A 26,547-nucleotide genomic window follows, 5' to 3' on the forward strand; every position below is an offset into this window, starting at 1 on the left:
CCTAAACTGCAGAGTCTAGCTCGGCTGGTGTCGCTGCACTGACGTGACGACTCCTTGACGGGAGGGTGGATGCGGGGTGGGATGCGCATACTCACGTCGGTCGGCGTGGTCGGCGTGGTCGGCGTGGTCGGCGTGGGCGGGGTCTGCGGCTCGTGAGGGTGCCTCCTGGGGACCATGCGCCCCAGCCGCGCCTGGATGTTCGCCAGCGGCACCTTGATGGACGCCCGCAGGCCAGCCTTCTTCCTCTCGCGCCACTTGGTGGACGCCATGACGGTGTAGTTCATCGCTTTCCCCCCAGAGGACGCTTCTCGCGGGGTTCGCACGGACACGCACGGACGTGGCGCTCGACAACAGACTTATCAACGAGTCCACAGAGACGATCCTGCTCGTGCCGTCCTAGCGGGAGAACCTCGTGCTGAAGCAAGTGCGCAAGGAAGAGACCAGTGACGATGAGGACCACGGGCTGGACTCTACTTCATCCTAGCCGAACTGAGAACTGAAAGGTGTTAGCTAGATATCCAAAGTGTTATGTAGGGTTTCTGAATACCAGAAATCTTAACCACTAGATGGACTTGTAACTTACTGCTTTCTTTGATTTACATGGTTTCGTACAGACGTTCAAGGTGACGTGACCACAGAGATTATAGTGGGCTCCAAACCACCAGGAAAAACTAACTAGGCGCTCATAGCTTCGAGCCACGCCAGGGCGTGCTGGGATCATGTCCACGACCCTCACTCCATGAGTGTGAGGCGCTAAAGAACAAGGCCCCCGAGGATCCTATTTCTTCTTGTGACTAGGCCAACTAGAATGCAAGTCCTTACAACTGGTGTCTGTGTTTCGCTTGGAAATCGATGCACCCTATTAAATAAACACTGTCCATAATAGAATGTCCCAGTTTCAGTGGTACTTACATTATAACAGTTTTAATTGATTATTCACAACAAATCATACATTAAAATGAAGGTAAACTAACCTTGTCGTTCTAACAAATTATCAAAATGTGCACATTTAGCTATACGGCACACATCCAACGTAAAGTCCAATTCTTCCCACACTTTGGTTAACAAGTCCGGAGTAATGGAAGCAATAGCCTCTTCAATCCTGTGTCTCAACATTGGCATACATTAGGTAGTGGCGGAACGTAGACACGATCGTTTATAAAGCCCCAAAGGAAAAAATCGCATGGCGTTATGTCAGGTGTATGTGAAGGCCAGCTCTGTCGTCTCGACCATTACGACCAATCCAACGGTCAAGGACATACATTCAACCACTCTCGTAGAAAGAGATTATAATGTGGAGGGGCTCCATTCTGTTGCCAAATAACGTTTACAGCTCACCCTCTACTAATCGCCATTTTGCGTAGGTGGTGCTGCAAGCGAGGAAAAAACAAAGCATTACTCGCGCATGCACTTATCAAAAAATGTTTGAGGTACGTACTCTTTAATCGTGACCTTGAACAAAAATCTACAACGCTTACAGTTGATAAAATTATTTTTTTTATAATGGGACATTCTTTTAAGGACATACAGTAGTTTTCAAGTTAACAGGGCTGTGATGGGTAGTTAACACACGAGATGTGGATTGGGGGCTCTCCTGAGTAGTATTCCTGCCCCAACGAGGTTTGCGTGAATGCGATGAATATTGCAAGACCATCGCGACGCGCGCGAGGGCAGCAAAGCTGAGGACCGCAGCCAAGAGGGGCATGCTCAACCCTCGGACGAGAACAACGGGTGATGGTGCACGACCACGAGACTTGGGTACAAGTGGACAATGAGTCGAGAAAATTCCAACGGGGACCCTTAGCTAGCTGGAGACACAGGCGCTTGAGTGTTTTGGAAAAAAAAATAAAAAAAATATATATATATATAAATCCAGTGTCCTGATGTTTGTTAACAGTGAACTCTTCACCAAGTCAACCGATTTCGATTAAAATTGGCATTTATGTGTAATTTTTTTCCAACTTGAGAGATAGGATAGTTTTTATTTCGATTAATGGTCTTAATAATTTATATTTAATAATAAACTGAATATCAATGTTGATTGGTGTTATTAATCGTAGGTTTCATAGATCTCAAACAGATGGCGCCTTAAATCAGTTTTTTACAGACAACTGTTGTACTGTCTGACATAAATATCTCATAGATGGCGCTACGTTTCAATTCAAATTTTATTTTTCTCCATGTTGTGCACATTTTCGTTGATCAATGTACTAAGTAACCTCGCTTTTTTTGTATTATTTTTGATTTTATTCTCACGCGTTTACAATTATTGATATCTATCTTCAGCTGTCAATCTACAGATATAATAATAAAACAAATAATATTAGCTAGAGAAACAGAGTTCATCAACTTTGTAAGTATTAATTAATTGATTTATGATAAATTGGAACTAATCAGAGTATTTATTAATAAAATAAACTGTGATTTGTTATAAGTAAAGGTAATCAGAGTATTTAATAATAAAATAGAATTGAAAACGTTATGTTAATCTGTGTTAAATTTTGTCTTTTAAATCCTTTCTAAATCACTCAGGCACAGCAACGCGTGACCGGGTCTGCTAGTGTGTGTGTATGTGTATATATATATATATATATCTGTGTGGGGAGGGGGGGGTGGGTGTCGACCAGTTATACATAACTATCTTAACTATGTCGTCCTCTCGACTTCACTGGTGCGCGGACCAAATATCTGATCATAATTATGAATGAAAAAGTCTAAACTCTATTTCTGTAGACGTTTTCACTCGCGTTTGTTTATAGCAATATAAAAGACACGCATTTTGTAAAAAAAATATAGTAATAATAAAAAAATTGTTAGTCATTAAAACATAAAAAATTTAAAACTGAAATGAATAAATAAAAAAAGTATTAATACATTTTCTGTGTCATTAAAAAATAATTATAAATGATTTCTATCCAAATAAACTGTGTGAATTAATCTGTACAAGCGAAGTCATGTGCTCAACTAGTTGTAAAATGTTATTGATGCTACCCTAGCAGTGGAGGAGTGCTAATTCAAAACGAACGACCTCTCTGCGTTAAAAAAAAAATCGCGATGGACGAAAGAGAAGCTTTTTGTGACAGTACGACTGGCCTGGACTTGTCCAGGACGGGCGTTATTCTAGGACGCCGGCCGCTCGCCAAAATGACCGTTAACCACGCGCACGCTCGACCGGTCCAAAACGACAACTTTTGAGCCAGGAGAAGGGGGAGGGGGGGGGGGGTTTCAAGAAAAAACGGTTGTTTAACACCTAGCAGGCAATTACAGGGAAAGGTCTTCAATCCGGTACATTTCAGATCACAGAAATTCCAGATTAGCGATTTCGCCAGATTGTCGAACGTCTACATAGTTTGAACATTTACACAAATTCAAAATTAATACACAATGTAATTCCATTTAAAACACGTTAATAAGCTGTTAAATTTAAAAAAAAACGTGAGCTATTCTTTTACTATCGCCAGAGATGTGTAACATCTAACCTCAGTAACGAGCAAATTCACGTGTTCTAAAGTTGCACATACATTTAGTCTATAACACGAAAATCGAAATAGAGATTTAACCCATAATTCTTTAAACAATTCCGAGTGTGATAAACATACGCACATTGTTTTTACAACAACATTTCTGGACGCGAATCACAGTATTAACATGTGCCGCTATAATAAGCTGCCGGAGAAGCTACGTAGACTATCGAACCATTCAATTTGAAGACTGTAATTTTAAACTATATAATGAAACGACTCCGATAAAAGAGAAAAAGACTTGAAAAATTCTGAAACCGGTTTTGTGCCTGATTTTCGGCAAGTAATTTTATAAAAATACGGCCCTCATTAAACAGTTAATACTCTAAAGTTTCCCTGTGTCTTTGCGAACTTGTCCGTTATTTTACTTCCATCGCTTTCACAAAATTAACACTTACCAAATGCCGTATACCGAGAGCTAAGATGTTACACATCAAAAATCTTTCGGAAATGTACCCGTGAAATTTGAGAAGTGAAATGTAACCCGCAACTGTACTGAAATGAAAATTGACAGCTACCTACGATAAACCCTGTGAGATCTGAAAACACCGGCGGCGCGGCAATGCGACCTGGCGGCAAAGTCAAAAGCTATAATCACAAAAAAAAAACCTTCAAGCGAGACGCCCGATTGGTGACAATTTACAAAATGTGTGAAACCTTATGATGCCGGAAGACCTTTTACTATATTCAATAATTACATGAAATATTGCTCCATCTGAAGACACTCTAAAACACATTACTTTTAAAAAAATTAAAATTAATGTGTGTATATATAAATATACACATACACCTTGATTTAAAGTCCCGGGGAAGACTTGCTATGGAACTTTTTTGAATTACTCCGCCATAAAAAAATAACTACGCAAATTGTTGTAGAAAATTAAACGCCGTTCTCTATGGCAACTACCGTGTAACTATGGTGTAGAACTATAAACATAAATTTTGTTGCACAAAAGAGAACACCCTTAAATGAAGAACATTTTTTGTTTGGGAAAAATTTTCCATATTGGGTACTACAGATCTTCCCCATAACTTCTCAATTAGCTGTTTGAACCCCATTTTTAACGTGTTGGTTGCCTTACCCAAAAGTAAACCAAGCAGTATAGTGAAAATAAACATTATTAGTGTGAAAGTAAGTGTTACTGGCTATTTCCTTATACAATTATAATTTTACTCAGAATTAATTAATTCAAATTTATTGTAAAGTCGAAATCCTCAAATATTTCAAGAAAGTTTACAATTGAAATGACGTTCCCTTTATTTACCTTAAGAAATTTAAAGTCGACATAAAGTAACCACATTGAACTTTAACCAGCAAAGCTTCAATCCTGTAATTATTTTAACCTTTTCTTTTAAGCGGGCAGCTAGAATGTAGAAACGGTACTTTTACAGCTACCTGTGCAAAAAAATCAAGGTACATTTACTTTCATTTGATGAAAATTATATAATCGAAAAGTCTAAAATAAGAGCGATGAGCCACGTTATTATTTAATAATTAGCTACTAGATGTCAAACTCTCTACCCATTTGGTATTATTTTATGCACTTTCTGCTCATTTTCCCTTAATTCCGCTCATCACAATCTAACCTGCAGAGTTATGACGTCTACGTAGTGACGTGAAGAAGATACATAATTGCGAACGTCATCCGCTCTGGAGGATTACATCAATCACAAAACGGCGCAATACAAAAAAATTCAAAGACGACCATTCCAACTAACTTCGAAACAAAAATAACGCACACGTCCCGCAAACACAATTAAGTCTGATAAAAAACATACGGTTATTGAACATTTGTGGTGAATTATTGACAGAAATACTTAATACGAACAAGGTGAAAACTACGTTTTAAAACTACAACTGTGTTTGCTTTATTCATTATTTACAAGCCCATGCAGTCTTATTTTTTTTTTAAACCACTAGTTTATTTCTACAAACGCACTCGGTGTTCCAGGATCTTCAAAAGGCCAAAATGAAGTCATTTTACGCGTAGATTGAAGAGAGGAATCTATGAGCGCCGAATTCGTGTGCACAAACTCTTCCGATAGTTATCTCTTGGCCAGCTAGAGAAGACAGAGACCTGGGGAACAACGGCTAATTGTTCAGACAGACAAGACAACCGCCGACACTGTCTGCTTCCAACCCCTGAGCTAAACCATGACGAGATGCCAACCACTTCAATGTAGAAGAATAAGAATAATAATAAGAAGACATTCGCACGGAAGAAGAAGAACGATCCCGAGACAGCAGGAATGCCAACTTTCGGGAAGTCGAGGCTCACCTCCGCAGCGCCGCGCACCGGAAACACTCCGCGGAAGACGCGCAGGGCTGCCAACCGTCACCCACTCTTCCTGTCGCAGCGGCGGCGTCGGCGGTGGCGTCGGGTCTTCGCGCGAGCGACGGTTGCCAACTGCCCGGGTCGAAGTTTACCTGCGCGCCCCGCGACCGAAGAGGGCGCGGTGTCAAAAGGGGGTGACGAGAGACGGGGAGGGGGGTGGTTAGGGAGGGGGGAGGGAAGAGACACAAGATGGCAGACCGAAAGCGCCCTCTAAGACCGACAGAGAACTGCGAGTCGCCTCGGGGTTATAAATACTTTCTGTGCGTTTGGCAGCCGCGCTAATGCAAATGTTTTTTGCGCGGGACATCGTGGCAAAGGCACAGAGAGATATCTTACTTCCCTGCCTCCCTCTACCCCCTCCCCCCAAATACTACCCCTCCCACATTTTACCCCTCATTTCCTCCCACGGGAAAAACTCTCTTTCTTCGTTTGGAATCGAGACACAATTAAAATAGCCAACTAACCCAGGCTTGACCCCCCTCCCCGCCAAAACAAATTTCTCTCCGTTACCAAAAAGGGCAATGCACTCGTTATAACACCGGTCCCGATAATGCTTTAATTTTAATCCCGGGGTAAAGAAAACTCGAGTACCATCTCTATTTTTTTTGTAACGTCTAATCTCGTGGTATACGGCATATGGTGGGCTTAATTTCGTGAATGCAACGAAAATGTGTAACCACCACGGTTCTGCCATGTGTCACGAATGGCGCGAACCAAAGTCCACAAAGACAAACGGAAACAATTCCTTGTCGAAAATCAGGTCCAAAGCCGGGGTTTGTGGTTATTTTTCCGGTCTTATTCGTATTTATCGGAGCCGTTCCATTATATAATTTAAAATTTCACTCCGCGAATAGAATGGTTCGATAGTCGACGTAGCTGCTTCGGCAGCGTATTCAAGTGGCGGGTGCGGAAACTACGTGTGATTCGCGTCCATAAATGTAGTTGAGAACACAATTTGCGCATGTTTATAACGCTCGGCATTTTTTTTAAAGAATACGTTATATTTCGTATTTAAATATTCGTATTATAGATGTATTTGCCACGTGAGAACATATGAATTTGCTTGTTATCGAGGTGAACTTCCCTGGCGAGTACGGAAAGACTAGCTCACTTTTTTTTCTTCCGTTGAAAGTGATCGCTTACATGTGACGCTCACGATATGCGGGTCGTGGGTTCTATGCCAGCCCGACACGACTCAAGTTCACAACCGCTGAGTCGGTGCCAAAAACGTTCGGAACCCACTATGATCCTGGAGTATCCATCGCATTGGGCCTCTGTGCATAAACGGGCGACGTTAAAAACTATAAAATAAGAATCAAATCGTTCTCGTGAAACCATGAATTCATTCGCAACAGTCGACCAAAATATTCTTCTTTGTGCCCGTGCATTTATTTCATTTCCAGAAGTGTCCTGGCAACCCATGTCTATGGAAAATAATTTTTTTTCTCTTTTAATGTACAGTATTGGCAATAAAACTTAGCTTTTGAATAAAATCAACACATATGTTTTTTTTTAATAAAATCTAAGTTTTTTTAAATTACCTGGGTATTTTCAAAGATAATTTTGGTGGGTTTTCTGAAAAAGATTTTTTTAAATAAAATTGTTAATATTTTGCCTACCGAAATCATTCTGTTTAGTTGTTTACACTCTTAAGGTTGTATGAATGAAATATTATTTATCCATCACTTTTATGAATTTTTAAGAAATTGATTATAATATTTTTAACAAAAGTATCTTCTCACGATGGTTTAAATACATTGTTTACCACTTAATTGTATACACAATTTTCCTTTGTTGACAGGCAATTTAATATACAATTTTTAAAACTAAACATAGTAACTTAATTGTTATTTATATTAATATTGCGGGAATAAGACTGAGTTTTAACCCGCGGGTCAGGTGCATGGCTGCCAACCCTGGTATTATATGAGAGACGTTCAGAAGATAATCTGTATCACACAGAGAGACAGCACATTTGACAAAACAAAAGGCAATATTAAATCCTGTTTCAGTACTAGCTAGCAACTAGTTTATTTAGTTGTAAAACGGGGTGAGAATGTGACAGGTTTCTTAGTTTTTGACCTGCCCTAACTACAGTATTTATATTTATGGACTGAAAATTTTATTTATGATGGATAACACCTTTTTCTTACTTTTCTGAAAATATCAATTTTAAAAAATGGATTTAAAATGTTTTTATTAAAACAATTGTTTGTCACATTCTCACCCCAATGAGTGGGGTGAGAATGTGACGTTAGCAATATTGTATTATATTTGCTGCTAAGTAAGTAGTGTCACATTCTAACCCCATAAATTACATTTTGCTTTACAAAAATAAGTAATCAATGTATTTTAGACCACAAAACACATGTTCATTGAAGAAAAAATAAAGTTAAACATACACAAAAACATTTTAGCTTAATACAATGAACTACGATACAGTGATTTACTGATACAGACCATACATTGACACAATACAATTATAAAGTTAATACAAAATGTTTAATATTCATCAACGTGTATTTAAGGCTTCATGTCTTATGCAAAACACTGCTCTTTTACTTTTACTTATTTTTCGAGGTGGGGGTAGTATTGTATTGTGGAAGTTTTTTAAAACCTTTTTTCATGTTTATTGTCTTTTATTTAGGTTAGCTTAGTTATTCATGCTGTCTTGCTATAACATTACATTTAATTTTACGAGTGTGTGGTTAAACGGTAGACAAAGCGGCACAGCTAAACATCGCCGCGTAAAATAAGTCGATAAATAAATAATTAATTACTGAATCCACGACGGGAGGCAGGAGAGCAGAGGACGAGTGGTGCATGCGCAGAGTGCCGAAGAATAGCGATAAGCAGTCGAGTGCGAACCGGTGCGGCAGAAAGACGGGTTCTTGGTGCAATTCTGCTGGTTGAACTTCAATTCTTCTCACCTACATCTATGAGGTTACGAGGGTATCTTTATTTCTTTAGGAGTTTCGATTCCGTAAGTTTCTTATATTTGTGGATGTTGGAATAAACAGTGAACATATACTCAAAATATTTCAGGTTTAATTGATAAGCAAAAACATGTGTGGGTGTACATTTATTTGTGTATAGTGAAACAAATTATTTACTTGCTACAACAAATTATCATGCATTAGTAAAAAAAATTATTTGTAGAAAAAATTATTCTATATATATATATATAAAATTTAATTAAGTTAACGAATTCATTTTTTTACTGAGAATTGTTTGGATAAAGTCTCATGTCTACACAAGATGTTTCTGAACTCAGCCTACATACAAACTTCGCCTGCAGATTCATCACGAAGCAATAAAGTTGAAAACATAACGTATACAATTTATGTTCCAAAGTATTTCCCAAGGTTGGTATACGCCTTTACAGTTGAAGGTCAAATTTTTAATTGTAAATAACAGGGAAATCATTTAAGACAGAAACTAAGCGCCTGGATTTTGTTTAATCAAATAACGTTTTACAGCCTCCCCAAAACTTGGCGTTGTAGTAAAATGATTTTGTTTAATTAACTTATGGTGAAACCTTTATTTTCTATGTATTTTGTGACTGGTTGTTACAACACCTTAAATTTTTAAAGAAATAATTCAACGACAGCGGCAATATTTTCTGTAGTTGTAGAATTTTTTTCAATTAAACATTATCCAGACTCTCAGTTATCCATATTAAATACTTAATCTATTAATTTCAGTTAAATGTCGTAAAGCATAAAATTTAAAATTCTATAGCCAGCCATGACACCGGATTCTAAAATTTATAAGAATGTGAAACCCACCAGCTGAGGATGGCTAAAACCAAAGCAACTTGAACAAAGTGATAACTTGAAGAAGAAAAAACGACGGAACACAATAAAAAGGTCATTGATTTTGGAGCTGTTAAAAAAAATACATACAGTATACGTTAACAGGGCATTAAAACGTGCAAAAACACGACATTATTTTTTTTATATATGTGGAGCTATCCTCGGTACTGTATCTTACGTTTTGACCAGAAACTATGGTACCGCCGTTATTCGATATGCTTCGACAGATTTTAATTTTTTTTTTTGTGACATTCGCCTTGCTGGTTACACTGTATGTCATAGGAAAACCTCAATAATGGAAGAAAAAAATGAATATGCACACAGAGAAAACAAAATAAGCGGAAATGCTAGGAAGCCTATACCATCGTCGTTAACCAAACTATCTGTCCAGTCACATCGCTGTGTTCCCCTGTGTAGCCATTATTGTTTTGACCTGATTATCTGTGAAGTACTATCGCTGGGTTCGTCTGTTTGTCGCTGTGTTGTCCGAGGTCGATTATTGTCTTTATTGAAACTGTCTCGTCAATGTCAGCATACTGTGTTCGTTTGCACTGTGGTATATATTTTTTTTCAGACTAATTCCTTTCATGAGGTTATCTCTCATTTCTATAAATTTAACGTCTGGCAAAAGCTGTTTGTGTATTCAACTTTTTCGTGCGTTATTTGAGCTTTCTCTGACATACAGTGTAACCAGTAATGACGTATGCACAAAAAAAATTGTATTCCTTTGTAAAATATTTGTCAAGAAATAGTTTGTAATACTACAAAAGATATAGAAACTTGGTACAATAAATTGCTATAATTATTTTTGCATGCATGAAATATGTTTTTCGAGATAATACTGTGCATTTCTTACGAAAATTGGCGCATAATTTTATATTTTCATTGATGTTTCATTCGAACGTAAACTTTCTTAAACCATAGAATAAATAATTGGATATTCAAAAAATAGACTTTATTTTGTTTTATCATACTTATTATGTATGCAGTTATTACTGGAAAGCTATTCAGGGAACGGTTGGCAAATAACTTTAAATATTTAAGGTACTGGGACAACACAAAAGAATAACAGCCCTGGTAAGAATTCGAAATCAGTATTACTGTGAAAACTATTTTGTAGTGAGGCAGTTGTTTTCATGTAAATATACAAAATATCAGATACCTGTTCCATTTACAAAAACCTTCCAAATCAATATTACCCATTGAAAGAACGGGGGAGCTGAATTGTTGCCCCTTGGATGGGCAGCCCTTCAGGATTTTTCTGGCAATGGTTTGTTTGTACAGCGACTGGAAGGGCAACCCATCCAATTTCTGAAAACATGTTTCTTTAATTGTTTAAATAATCCTGAAAACTTGCCCCTTGGAAGGGCAGCCCATCAGGATGTTTCTTACAGTAGTGTTTTTGAAAGGTTGTCTGAATTGTTGCCTCTTGGATGGACAGCTCATCAGGATTTTTCTGACAGTGGTGTTTTTGAAAGGTTGTCTGAATTGTTGCCCCTTGGATGGGCAGCCCATCAGGATTTTTCTGACAGTGGTGTTTTTGAAAGGTTGTCTGAATTGTTGCCCCTTGGATGGGCAGCCCTTCAGGATTTTTCTGACAGTGGTTATTTTGTAAAGTAAACTAACCTAACCTAACCTAACCTAACCTAAACTAACCACTCTCAGAAAAATCCTGAAGGGCTGCCCATCCAAGGGGAAAAAATTCAGACATCATTTCAAAAATACTACTGTCAGAAAAATCCTGAAGGGCTGCCCTTCCAAGGGGCAACAATTCAGACAACCTTTCAAAAACACCACTGTCAGAAAAATTCCTGATGGGCTGCCCTTCCAAGGGGAAACAATTCAGGATTATAAAATTACGAAAATAGACCCATTTTAAGATACTGGAAGGACTGCCCTTCCAGTCGCTTTACACACTAACCACTGTCAGAAAAATCCTGAAGGGCTGCCCTTCCAAGCGGCAACAATTCAGACAACCTTTCAAAAACACCACTGTCAGAAAAATCCTGATGGGCTGCCCTTCCAAGGGGCAAGAATTCAGACAACCTTTCAAAACACTACTGTTAGAAAAATCCTGATGGGCTGCCCATCCAAGGGGCAAGTTTTCAGGATTATTTAAACTCTTAAAGGAGCGTGTTTTCAGAAATTGGATGGGCTGCCCTTCCAGTCTCTGTACAAATAAACCACTGTCAGAAAAATCCTGAAGGGCTGCCCTTCCAATGGGCAACAATTCAGTCGCCCCGAAAGAACGTGTAGCTAGAAAGGGCTGTGCAAAGATCTCACCCTTCGTGCGAATGATGGGGGCGACGTCAAAACATCTTAGGCGTCGTATGTATATATATATATATATACATATTTATTTATTTATTTTTCGATTCGCTGGCGCGGGCGGACATTAGGAACAATGCCAGTGTCCCATTGGCCGGCGAAGCTTCGCGCGGCCTCCACCAGAGAGAACCTGTGAGCTCTTGGCCCGCCTCCAACCCATCGCGAAGATTCGCGTTCGTATAAATAAAACTCAATAAATAAACTGATATGAAAAAAAAATATATTTATGTTTGCCCAAAAAGAGTTTAATTTTTTTTTTGTTTTCGCGAGTTACCATGTACCAATAATAACAATGAATAATTTTCATACTTATAAACAGACGCAGCCATATAAAAAACGTGTATAGTTACTAAATGATTTAGTAATTAAAGGCATGGAGGTATTTGTCTATGGAAGTGAGTGGATGTATGATATAATAAATGGTGGACACACAATGTTAAGCAAAAAAAAAAAAACAGAAACTCCATGTCTAATGCTATATAAGTTTGTTAAATAGCTTAAAAGGAACTCACTAAGAACAATTTAAAAGTAAGAATTGTTAAACACACCTTAGAAACATCAGCAAAGAATTAGTGCTAAAAATGTTTTATAGCTAAACAAATTTTTGTATTCTAGGTGGTAAACAGGTTGTTCTCATTTTTGCCGTAACCAAATACATAAGGATGCGTCCGTAGCACACCTATCCCTACATCCCTTAGTAAATGCAGCCACAATGTAAAGGATGTATTCCTAAGTAATGGATGGTATCCGAATACTTTTACTCCTAGCATCACCTGTTGACAGTTGGTTGTACTAAAGTGCACGTAGTCATTTTGAGTCGTAATATATATGAATATTCAGAAAACGTAAACAACAACGACCAATTTAAAAATTTTAAATGTAGCGTGGATGTTACAAATGTAAGCGATCAAAATAAAAAATTTTGTTATGAAACTGAAAACGTTAAATATACTTATGAGCATTAAATAAGTTTAAGCTCGTCTTCCGGTAATATTTCTTAATTTTTATATTTCTCTCTTCTTGAGTCATCACTTATAATTATAACGTTTTAAAAATCTGATGTAATAATATATGCAAAAATTAAATAAAACACTATTTCCAAGCTACTGAGTGTAGGAACCATCAGTGTATGCGAGTGTCACATTTACGCAATCTCGAGTTAGTGGACGCATGTAGGGATGCATCGGCATCCCTTAGTGAGAATTCGGAAGCAACGCACAGATGGCCGCGTCCACTACGATGCCCTTTTAGTGGCTCCCTTAGCTGAGGGATCCATTGGGCTAGTATTCGGCTGCATCTTTTGACTTATAAAATCAGGCCGGATTTACAAACTACTCAAGGAACGCAACGTTGCAACATGCGAGAAAATACGGTCGTTTAAAAACAAAACAAAAACGCAATTCGCAAGACATTACCAATCCTTAACTAAAAAAGAGTATAAAACAAATTTTTATCGCGGGCTCTTTTTTATCATTCATATTTAGGATGAAAACATTGTGTATTGTCAATAATTTGATTCAAGTGTTATTTTCTTTCACTGTGTGAAAGTTTAATAAGTGTAAACGTTGTGTCCATAACAAACAGACCATGCACAAAAGTCGGTATCTTTAATAGTTTTCGAAACACTTCTCTTCTATTAGGCCTATAAACGTCGAAAACGCAAAAAAAAAAAAAAAAAAAAAAAAAAAAAAAAGTAACGTGAACAATACTTGCGTTGCGTAGTTGCGCCTTGCGTAATTTATAAGTTTATAAACTATCGTTTTAACATGGCAAAGATCGCACTCACCAACTCCTCAACGTTTTACTTTCGTGAAGAAGCGTGTGAAACATGCTTTTATTAATATTGTTACGAACGCAAACAGGACCCCGGTCGCGGAGCAACACGAATTGACGCTGCTTATCTGGACTGTTCGGGCGTCAGGTCGGCCCGGGATGACGCGACTCGTCATCAGCCGCTCTCGTGCCTTCGAGAAGGACGCCTCCAGGCACTCGAGCCGCGACGCCGGCCTCCGCGGGGTTCCGAGCGAGTCCCGCGACAGTTTTTGGTGCGGCGAGAGTTCGGCGACGGTGAGAGCCGTGAGTGCCGCGGGTGCGGCGAGAGTTTGGTGACAGGGTCCCGCGGTGAGTTCGGCGACAGGCTTTAGGCCACAGAGTTCCGCGGGGTGTGCCGCGAGGAGTGCGGACTGTGCAACTTGATAGACTCTGAGTGACTTGGGGATAAACATTTTTTAAGTGCGAGTGATTAGTGATTAGGAATTTTTAAGTAAGATTATTTGTTAGTGATGTAAACATTGGTAATTAATAAAATTGTAGGAAAAAACATAATTGGGCTATCCATTACGAACCCTGTCTTCCCCACATTACATAAATCGTAATAATATTATGAAGCTCTTGTGCACTGACAAGGAAAAAAGTTAGGAACAATGCACTTTTTAAAACGAAGAATTTTTAGTGAAAAAATACTTATTATACTTATTGAACTGTCAGTTTTACGTCTGAATGTCTGGAAACTCAACGTTGTTTTTTCTGAACACGCATACAATCGCTGACTATACTGAATATAAAAAATGAAGTAACGTGATTTAAAGTGTCTGATTCTGGGAGGGATCGAAAATGCCGATTGTCAATGGTTCTTTTTAAGCTCGAAAGTAGGCACTAGAAACTATCAGTCTCGCAAAGTAGCTTATTAATAATAATAAAATTCCTCAAGACTTATTTATCTCCAGGATTCTCCACACAATTTCAGAACACCGAAAACTTTTTTTTTCGTTAAAATGACAGCTCTTCTTTACATGATGGACTATATGATATTGGTTAATTTCATTTCCTTCAGTCATTAAATAAGCGATCAGGTTGAAACACATTACAGTAAAAAAAAACAAATTTAACAAAAAATAGTATTACATTTTTTTTAATGTTTTACTTGTATTTAATGTATACATTTAATTCTATCATAAACATTATAAGTATTATTTAATTATAAATATAAACGCTCTCTACAAATTTACAAAAACCCACTAGCTAGCTATAGTAGCGTAATATAACGTGTCGATGTTACACTACTTGGGTAAAAATCGGGCTATTTGAGTTGCCACCCGCTGTTCCTAACCAGCTGGGTCCTGGACTGCTGCTCATAAATATGAGCCATGCCTGGGACGGTGGGATCGAACCCGTGACCCTCCCAACGTGTGCGTTACGCGTTAGCGATATTGGCCACTCACGACCCTTCCATTGTTTTTTTTTCTTTGAATTTTTTTTGTCCTACTCCATTGCTGCTTACCAAAAGTCATATACGGAGAAACCTCAATTCAATAAAGGAAGAAAAAAATGACGAATACGCAAACACACAAAAAACAGGCCAAAATCAGCCAATGTAAAAAAAGTTATATGCAAAGACAGCACAGAGAATTAATTCCGTGGAAGGAACTAGTCAGAGAAAAAATGCACAGCACAGATGAACACAGTGAGCTGACAACGACGAGACAGTTGCAACAAGAACAGTAAACAAAGAAAAATAACCGATCTTGCACAACTCAGTGACAAACAGACGAACCCAACGACACGACTTAACATTCATTCTGGGCACCACAAAGACGTCACCACAGTTTAACACAGTAAGCTACCTAGGACCATTTATTGGCTTGTTTTCTGTGTGTTTACGTATTCATTTTCCTTGTCCGTTATTGAGGTTTCTCTGTGACATAGGCTCATGTCCAAACATAAAAAAAAAATTAAAATCAATCTTCCCATTGGAAGAATCATTCAAAGAACGTAACTGTTTCTTGCGTTGAAATTTTATTTCTAGACGTTGCCTAAAATCAATTGCTATTTGGAATTTAAAATTCTAATGTTTCGTACGACCATATGTACTTTTTTAAATTTTATTTTTAATCGCAACCAATGATACCTATAACTTAGAATGCGGAAAACTAACTCGGGGGAATTACAAAGAGCCTGATTGAAAGGGAAAAATAAGCGACCAAACTTGTTTATTGAGCCGGAACCGCCGCCCGGCTACTTTTAGCATCTTTATCTATTGCGGTAGACAAAATAAAGCTCACCTCGCGGATAGAATGCAGCATCTCTAAAAGATTTACTCAACCACAGACCTTTTTTTTTTGCAACATGCAACAAACCTGTGTACCTTTTAGAGTTACGCACAGCGTCTAGAAATAGAGACTAGCGAATACCGTCCTTAAGGGCCCTTCAGCCTAACGGATCTTTTAAAAGTGCTTCATTGTGTAATTTTTTTTGTCAATGGAACAGAAATCTTCACGTAAAATTACAGATGTCTGTACATTCGTACATTTACACGAAAACAACTGTATCAGTACAAAATAGTGTTCGCAGTAATACTGGATTCGGATTCTTACCCGGGACTTTATGCTTTGTGTTGTCCCAGTACCTGCAGTAGTTAAAGTATTATTTAAACCTTTTCCTGAACAGCTGTTCAGTATTAACTGCGCACATAAATAAGCATAATAGAACAAAATAAGTTACTATTATTGAATATTCGATTATCTTATCCATGGTTTAAAAAAATTGTGTTATATGAAACATCAATAAAAAAAATTAAAAATTATGCTCCAATTTTCGTAGGAAATACTCAATATTAATTTCAAAAACATATTTCATATATGCACAAATAACCATTGCTATGTGTTGAACAAAGTTACAATATCTTTCGTTTAGTATTACAAACGATTTCTTGGCAACTAGTTTTCAAATGTATTTTTTGTAAAATACAGAATTTTTTTTGTGCGCAAAAGGATGCCGGCCGTTATTGTTGACATCCCTACATAATCCTCGCAGCCTTTCTTTGAAAGGACGACTCGTTCGCGTCCTTTCGTGCATCCTTTAGACCTTTGAGAGGTTTGCGACGTTAAATTTTAGTAAAAATGTATCGATAATCTGTTGCTTGGTCAGATAGAATCGCGAGGTACTACTGCTTGCTGTCTATCACGGCGCGCCAAGAGTATAAGGGGGCAAGCAGCAGTAAGCGAGCATGTGCGTGCTCATCATTGGTTAACTATTTTAATTAATTACTAATTACCTATGGGTCAGATCAAAAATTGGCAAAGACTTCCTGTCTCAAAAATTTATTCTCTATCTGATAAAACGTGCGATCTTTCACGGACACCCGTGTTTATCATAAACATAGAAATGTCTGTAAAGCAGTGAAATGTTGTACAATTTACAAAATAATTTACTTGTAGTATATCAGAATTTTTTTCGGTCACTATTTTCCAAAGAGTTTTTTGTAAAATCCATAAAAAAAAAAATTCTTGTGTAGGTCTTTACAAGGCTCGAACTGGTAATCCCATGACTTCGAGATCAGACGTGTTACGCTACGACAAGTTCCTTACATCTCCCTTAAATACCTTTGTGCCACGTGGCCGAGTAATAAGTAAGGGTTTTTACCATTCCTCCCCCCCCAGGGTGTAATATTCACCACATCTAATTGAAATACATGTGATTCATCGTTTTATACCCCTTAGAGTTTTACATTCTCACTAAGATTTAAACCGTCACTTCTTTTATCTAGTAAACAAATAAAGTCTGTTTTTAAATAGTCTGGAGCCCAATGTGGTCTTGGACTTCACGTAATTTAACTTTTCAGTAAACATGGTTAACAGTAATCTACCTAGTTTTGTTCTCAATACTTATCCTTATTTTAATTATGTTCGATCCTAGGTTTTCAAACTTTAGTCTGATTTTATAGAAATTTCGCAAAGACAAGACAAAATACTTAACATTATTTTGCCACATTGAAAGGAAAGCAAAATTTAACTTCCAAGCTATTTATTACATATACGAATCCTTGATTATTTGACCAAGGAAGGTTTCAGTATTATTGCTATATTATAGCTATATTTACTGCTTAAGTGTGATTAAATTCCATGCCCATCCCATAATTTATCATGTACACGGGGAGAGTGTCTTATTGAGTGAATACCATATCTTAGTAAAGCACTGAAAGACTATAAAGTAGCTTAGCAAATAAAATACCAAATGTAGAACCACACGCTTTGAAACGGCTTCTAGCCGGTACACTGATGTAAGATATTTCTTTCGTCGTCAAATGAATCTCTCGGCTTTCTGTTGTACTGAATTATTACGCCTTTAGTGCCAAGTTAACTTAGGAACGTAGGAATTTTAACAGCATTGTAAATCATTGTCCTTTTTTTTAAGTAACTACTCTGTTTAAATCCCTCGAGCTTTAGCGTTCCGCAGCTGTTCGGGCAACGTTCGCGAGGAATCTCCAAGTTTACAAACTCTGAAACCTTTCACCTTTTCTCTTTTTCTTAGTACGCTAATAGAGCGCTTACGTGATTAGCACTGCAATAAATTTCAAAAACGAATATGCCGACACGAGGTTCGTTAATATATAGCATTAGAAAAAAGGGAGATTAAAGATTTCCTATTTTTAATGTGACTAACGTATTGTGATAAAAACAGTTGGGGGGAGCGGCACGCAAATTTCTACGCACTGCAATGGTCTATTTCGTTGTAGATGACTGGCGAATGGGCAACATGAAATATTAATTTTAAAAAAAAATACGTATAAGTTTTAAAATAATGTAAGCATTTAAAAATTGCTAAGTATTGCATGTGAAATGCTTTAATGTGTGTATTTCAAGTCAGAGGTATCTATAATTATTTTTGAAGTTATACTTATTTAGATGCGTAGGTATTAAAAAATTATGAGAACGAATTTTTACGATGCGCGCGAATCAGGCAACAAAATTTTCACAGGATGAAAAAATATATATACATACGAAAAAAGGAACCCATGCAAATATAAATTGTATTTGTGCTTTTAAATATATTGCATTAGTGATTGATATTGAATACTGGTTCATATCATTGAAAACTTTTATTTATTGAGAATAGTAGTAAAAAAGTTGTGCTTATAAACTTTTAAAAAATATATTTTTAATTGAAGTTATATTCTCGTATGTTTAATTTATTTGAATAATAAATTATTGATTATAACATTATTATTTTATATATAAATAAAATTAATAAATCAGAATAAACATTGAGCATATTTTTTTCATTTTTTATAATTAAAATTTACCTCGATTATTTTACTAATTTAAATAATTTATTTTTATGCGAAATAATATTAATATCAAAAAATGAGTAGTCTATTTATTTAAAATTTTATTGGTTGAATTCATACTTCACCAACAGTACTCATAATATCACGTCAATTCTTTATTTTCATTTCTATCAATTAATTGCACGCAAAATTAAAGTTAGCTTGTATACAACTCCAAGTAAGTACAACTTGTAACGCGCGCGCATGAGTACACGCGCCACACAGCGCGACCCGGGGACGAACAGCGCAGTTCCGCCGCGGGTGCCAGAGTGACGAAGGGTGGAGGTAACACCCGAGGGTGTCGCCGGAGGAAACAACACCAGCCGGGCGAGCATGGTTCTCTTTTTCGCCCGTCATAGGGATGACGCGTCATCGGTATGACGCTTCGCTACTAAAAGCGAGCATGGATCTTTTTTCGCCTTCTGGAAGACGCCTTAGCCACGACAGACCCGTCATACGTAAGGCGCAATGGCTTGTCAGTCGTAGACCCGTCATAGCCGTCATAACCCCGTCATACAGCCGACTACGTGTGTAACTTTCATTTAATACTGGGAAATAATTCTTTCAAATGAGTTAAATAATATATTTTCGTGATATTTAAGGTTTTGCCTCAATTCTATTTACTCAGAAATTACGTATGTGAGATATACGATGTACTATCTAAAAAAAGTTATGTTTTTTCTGAACAAACTTCGAACAACTTGTTTCCGATAATAATCACGCCGCATAAATATATAGTTTCTATGTTTCGTTTGAATAAGACACATTGATTCTTTTTTCTCGTTATTTTTAAGTGCACAATACTCAGTTTACCAAAATATATCATACTAAAAAAACTGCCAATCTGCCTACTTTTGTCATATCACTTAATAAAAAAATAAAGGTCAGGACAAAATAACGTAATATTTCAACTAGATAGAAGATAACATCACATTAGTTAATTATTCTGTATAAAAGTTAAGTGTAAAACACCTATAAGCGTGTGGCTTATTAAACTTCTAAAAACAACTCATTTCCCCTTCAGCTTCCATACGTGTAATACAAAAAATCACTATCTTGTAAAAATAAAATACATGCATTGATAAGGTTGAAAATACACAAGAATGCCGCTGATAAATACATAGTAGTCTGATGGTTATTTTAAACCTTCATTTTATCGCATTTTAAACACAAAGCATTTCCTCCAAACATTTAGTGACTTTTAGGTTAGGCCTACTCCCCACCCTCGTTGGTGGCTAGGTTTGCTCCTGCTGTATCGCATATTGAAACGTATTTTATTCACCTAAGATTCGCTCAAATACTTTCAGTATGATAAAATGGTAACAATGTAGGAATAATAGTGTTTCACGTAGAGTTGAGAGGTTTCGTGTTTATAGTTCATACGAAAATTGTAATTTGTGAGAGGAGCGGCTTATGTGAAAAGAAAGTTATTAATTCCGTTAAAGGGTATTGTTAGTTCCTCTACTCTTCTGGTAGTTATAAAATACTGTCAACTACAGTTTACTTAATAATTATATTCAGGCATTTAATTAACAACACCGACTTCGTGTTATATTGTTTCAAGCTTGCAAGATGATAAATAAATAATACTATCAGCGTATTCACCCAATAGATATGCTACGGTACAAAATAGTGTGAATAAAACTTGCAGTGCACTAGAAAATATGCTATAAACAAGTCTAAGGATAATGTAATTAAATATAATAGTAGGTAGTATTTTTTTAACAGTGGGACGTAGGTCACACCGAGTTGTTTCGGTACCTTCAAATCGGCAAATTAACTTTAACGGTGACGAAAATTACCAAATAATGATTAGATCAGGTCTAGTATTGTAATGTTTCACGTCGATTCACAAATGTGTTTTTAAATTGTTTTCATCATATGATTTAAAGTAATAATAACTGACCATTGAAAACAAAATTAATAATAACGGGCAACACGTTTTACAAGATCGCTAAATAATATTTTCACAATAAAAAATTCAAACTTTCACAGTTTCTAATGCACTCCTTAACCTTCTTATATACTATTTAATAATCATAAACGACTTTGCTATGTAAAATGATTTTATTATATTTTGAGACTGAGACGTGACGGGTGTTTTACTGAGCAACAATAGTCTGTAAAACTTATATTTACGGAAAACCAACAGGCGTACAATGAAAAATGATATAAATATTGAATATAGTTGTGGAAAATATATAATTCTATAGACACATCATGCCTAAGTTTTACGAACGTCCACAATCTTGTTTTCGTGTAAGTAGTTTTCTATTGGCTGTAAATTGCTAGCAGATACACCAACTGCCAAATAAAACACATCCTTTCTGTAAATTCACTGCCAACCTCTGCATATTATCGATTGCCAAGCCGTCGTAGGTAAGGCGCCTTAGCGATGACGGGAGAGATATGACGATGGGATCCGTGCTCGCATTTTCACGCGGCCGTCACAATTCAGCCGTCATACCGGCGACGCGTCGTCGCTATGACGGTAGCGAGCGAAAGAACCATGCTCGACCCGCAGGATCTTCCCGGCGCGAGCCCAGCGCGTTACCGCCGCGCCGCCTCGCTCAGCTTCACGCCTAGCACAGTTGCAGTTAGTTCCACTGGCTGAGTCCGAATTCGACCGACGAAACTACGACTGCAGGTTCATCACGACAAAATAATTTGAAAACCTCTGTACCACATCATGGTCTAAAGTGCTTCCCAAGGGTCTGGGAATGATTTTCCACAGCCACCGCGAATTTTGCCGCTGTATCAAAATTATTTCAATAAAATAATTACAAGCAACACCTTTATTTTCCACAAATTTTTTTGATGTGTTGCTAACGCTAATTAATTCAATGAAATAATTTTGATTAAGTGAAACACATTCGCAGTTGTTGTAAAACTTAGTTCATTTAAACATAATTCAGACACTTAATGTTCAATGTTAGTTAAATAATTCCTCTATTATTTACATTTAAAATGTCCAGCTCCAACTTAAAAGACCTGCCATGGGAAGCATTTAAGACCATAAGTCTTATAGATGTTTTCAACTTATTTTGTATTGATGAAACTACAGCTGAAGTTATCGGTCGAATTCAGACCCACTCTATATATGATGGTTCTGCTATCCAGTTAAAAGTAAACAATATCCGTAGGGACAGGAAAAATTCACGTTTTCAATTACTTCTACGATGGACTCTACAGTCCTCTGTATGCTCGGGCAAATGTGGCCTGTTCATTGGCTGCTGACTGAAGAGACGTCTCAACTTGGTAGCCTGTGATTCGATATTCTTGAATTTAAGGTTTCTCATCAGCCAAGAGTTCATATTTCCTGTGAAATGTGTGCCAACAGCGGAAGCGTGGGGCATGCAAATTTCGCGAAAAGATTCTAAGAGTAGCTGAAAGTTAAAACACTGTAGTATCATCTGTGTTTCGTGATTGGGTGAGTTTCTTTCAGGTGCATGTTCAGTGTTACAACACCAATCACAGTAATTCAGTGCGGAAGCAAACGCGTGCTGAGTGACTCGGTCAAATAAGGCAACGACTTCTCTCGCAGACGGCCACCAATCACAAGGAATAAACCGCTGCTGCGGGTACATCTTGTTGCAGTATAATAGGCGTTCAGATTTTTTCGCGAAAAATGTCTGCCCTTATTTATTGGTATGAATACTGGAATTTTATCCTACCGCGAAATGAATACGCGTATTTTTCCGGTACCTAATATGGAATATAAAGAAGACATTGCCACACAACGTTCCGTGAAATTCATAATTTATTTTTTTTTGGCGTCGCACAGTTATGCTTAAAAGGCGACAGGAAATCCGAGACCAAAGTGGGCTCCACCCACTTGGCAATACGACTCGGTGCTCTTAAATATGAGTCAAGCCCCACACAAAAAATATTTTTGTACTTTCACAAAACATTTATCTGAAAACCAGTTTGTAATACTACAAGAAAGATATTGTAACTTTGTACAACACATGGATATGGTAATTTCTGCATATATGAAATAAGTTTTTATAGATAATACTGAGTATTTCTTACGAAAATTAGCTCATAATTTTATAATTAAATTGATGTTTCATTGAAGCATAATTTCATTAAACCATGGAAAAGATAATCGAATATTCTTTGATTGGACTTCATTTTGTTTTATTATGCTCATCAATGTGCGCAGTTAATACTAGAAAGCTATTTACGGAACGGTTTACAAATAACTTAAACTTTTGGAGGTACTGGGACAACAAAAAGCATAAATTCCCGGCTAAGAATCCGAACCCAGTATTACTGAGAAGACTATCTCGTAGTGATACAGTTTTTATCACGTTAATGTACAATAGTGATACAGTTTTTATCACGTTAATGTACAAATCTACTAATAACTGTAATTTTACACGAATATTTATTCCCATATACAAAAAAAAAACATTTACTGTTCAAAGTGTCGGTATCAAACCCACGACCTTCAGTCACATGAGCGCGAAACAATAGAGATCACGTCAATGAAACTTCATAACATACAACCAATAATTTGCAGCTCTTAAAAACCATAATTGTATCTGTTTAAATTACTTTCTAAAATTATTGTAGTAATTTTTATTTGTCGCATGAACTTGGAGCTAAAACTAGCGCAGCGGTAAATCGCGCGAAATGGAAAACGGCGCAAGGGGATCCAACCACGTAAATTTCAAGAAACTCGAGAAAAAGGCCAGCGGCTCGAGAAGAAAAAAAACTGGCAGCCAGCATCATCGCCACGCCGACGACACGGCAAGGGCGACCGAAAATAAAATCAAAATGTATAATAGTGCGTGGTGGCCTTGGCGGACGAAGGAGAAAAAATAGAAACCGCCGAAACGTGACGTCTGCGAGCTATCGAGATCTGGACCGCATTGTGGTGCGCGCAAAGCCAAGATCCGAGAGAGATTAATCTCGTCGAGATACATTCCCTTTGCTTCCCCAACACAGAGCGATAAAACACACTTGGGCGCGTGGCCGCCACACACGGGATAAGAAACCCTTAGGGCACTCTAATATTATATTTGAAAAACGCGTAATCATGCGTTAAAAATAGACCTTTACTTACTAGTGTCTGACCAAGTCTTCAATGGAATGGAACTATGATATATGGGTTTATGAAAGCTAAAATATAATTCATAACCCTATTGGAAATGTCGAAACAAATTTTCACTATTCTAATGCTAGCACCGGATCCAATCTCATATTTTAGAGTTACGAAATGTAAAAGTAAGTTTGTAAAAGTAAGCAAACGTACCTATACAGAAATATACGTAAAACATTTTGGGTTTTCAGAATAACTTTTAACGGATATGATACTGGGCCTACCTTAGGAGGTTAGAACTGTTTTTTTTTAGATCCCATCTCCCCCTATACTATTTAAACCTTTGCAGGAATGATTGGTGTATCAAAACTGTTTCCACACAAAATGTTTGATGATATTTAACAGGTTTATAATAACCTCGAACAGATCTGATAGTTAATCAATTAATGGAGATATTAATTTTATGTTGTCCTTCAACCCATATTTTTTCCACCCCTTGCAGCTTACAGATATGGTTCGTATTAAAAATTGTTTCAGACCAAATATTCGGCTACTACTCTTAAAAATGTATAAAAAAAATTAATGAATGCAGTATTGTTTCCATGTTGAGGCTACTACTCTTAAAAATGATTTAAAAATTTTAATGAATGCAGTATTGTTTTCATGTAAGAGGTAGTCATTGATACTTCAGTTTCTACCTTTTTGGTGCGAATTTGGCCGTTCGACAATGATTTTCCATCTATATAATATGATATGTATCACTGTGAAAGAAATGATATACAAAAATATGGGAGCGTGGACTGCGCGATAGTTCTGAGCCTTGCACTTAGAGACGACACCACGGTAGAAGCACAAGCGAGCGTCGCACTTATCATCCCACCTCACTAACACACATGCACCCCTGACTAGGCGGGAGTCTAAAGAATTAACAGTAAGAATAAGTCATGCGCACAAGATAAATTTTAAACAATTTTGTAACACGCATATACACAGAGTCGTATCTTACGAACAGGAATCATTCTTGCTGTTGACTCGTAAAGTAGCCACCTGGCTGGGTTGCCAAACTGCTGAAGCACCAATTACAAACCGCTCGTGGTTTATTAAAAGTGTCTGATAACGAACAGCATTTAAGAGTCACTACATGTTTCTATACAAGTTTGGTTCTATGGTTTCGTCTATAACGCGTATTTTTTGGACAGTACAAAAAAGGCTAAACGGGTGTTTTCATTTTTAGGTATAAAAAAATTCAACAGACAGTAAGTACTGTAAGTGGTGCAGGGACGTGCAAGGAGACTTTATCTTTAATACTTCATCATGAACTGTTAGAGTCGCAGCAACAAGTCTCATACGGGGGCGTTACCGCCTAGCAGACTGCACGCCAGGTCTGTGCCTGCGCGTAGAGGCTGTGAGGAGTGTGATGCGCGAGGCAGGGTCGCCCTTAGCGCCCCGCGCTTTTAGAGCTCGTGCGCCGACCAGGGGGCCAGCTTAAGAACTCAATCGTAAACACCACTGTAATTTTTTTTTTGTAAATGAAATAGAAAATTTCGTGTAAATTAAACATTTGTAAATTTGTACATTTACATGAAAACAACTTTATCGCTACAAAATAGTTTTCACAGTAACACTGGATTCGGATTATCACCGTGAATTTGTGAATTGGGTTGTTCCAGTACCTCACATGGTTGAAATTATTTGTAAACCGTTCTCTGAGTAGCTTTCCAGTATTAATATAAGCATACTACAACAAAATAGACATAATGTTCAATATTCGATAATCGTATCCATGTATTAAAAACAATTATGCTTGAATGAAACATTAATTAAAATATAAAATTAAGCACCAATTTTCGTAAAAAAAAAAAACTCAGTTTTATCTGGAAAAACGTATTTCATGTATGCAAAAATAACTATTGACATGTGTTATTTAAAGTTACAATAGCTTTCTTGTAGTATTACAAACTATTTCATGTCAACTGGTACCAAATGAACCTTTTTGTCAATGTACAGATATTGTTTTCAGTTGTGCAACGCGGACTAACCTTGAGGTCGCCACCAGGAGGGGGGGGGGGCAGAGGCGGGTGTTGGTTGGTTGTTCGCGGTGACGCAAACAGGGCGGGCATGTGGCAGAGAGGAGACTCCCGCTGGCATGGCCGCTCCGAGGCTGCTGTCGGGGGTCTATTTCGGCGACTTTTCCACGAGGAATCGAGTTGTTGTGGACTGTGCCGGGGGGTGCGGGGGGAGGAGGGCTGCCAAATACCTGTCGCCGGCGCCGCGGGGACAAAGGGTAGCGCGGCTAACCGGCCGTGGCGAAGGTAGAGATGGGCTCCCAGGAGCCGCGACGCCTTACCAACAACAACAATGCGATCTCTCGTCCGTGCGGGCCGGGCAACAAGGG

The 26,547-nt window shown here is 37.6% G+C and overlaps 1 protein-coding gene across 3 annotated transcripts in view; it reads right to left on the bottom strand.

Moving 5' to 3' along the window:
• The window catches only part of LOC134546247 (carboxyl-terminal PDZ ligand of neuronal nitric oxide synthase protein-like), a 765,750-nt gene that overhangs the window by 313,432 nt on the left and 425,771 nt on the right, over positions 1–26,547 (bottom strand). Inside the window, exons 1-2 of one of the 3 annotated variants that reach the window (XM_063388934.1) lie at positions 5,801–5,921; positions 96–415 (exon numbers count right to left, since the gene is read on the bottom strand). The exons of 1 other annotated variant lie outside the window; for it this stretch is intronic. In XM_063388934.1, coding sequence (XP_063245004.1) covers positions 96–284 — 189 coding nt within the window. In that variant the 5' untranslated portion in view covers positions 285–415; positions 5,801–5,921. Of the gene's footprint in view, positions 1–95; positions 1,695–5,800; positions 5,922–26,547 lie in introns of those variants that run through there. One more of the 3 variants, XM_063388933.1, reaches the window with a different exon arrangement.

This window comes from Bacillus rossius, chromosome 1 (assembly GCF_032445375.1).
Source record: "Bacillus rossius redtenbacheri isolate Brsri chromosome 1, Brsri_v3, whole genome shotgun sequence".
In the NCBI taxonomy this organism is placed as follows: Eukaryota; Metazoa; Arthropoda; class Insecta; order Phasmatodea; family Bacillidae; genus Bacillus; species Bacillus rossius.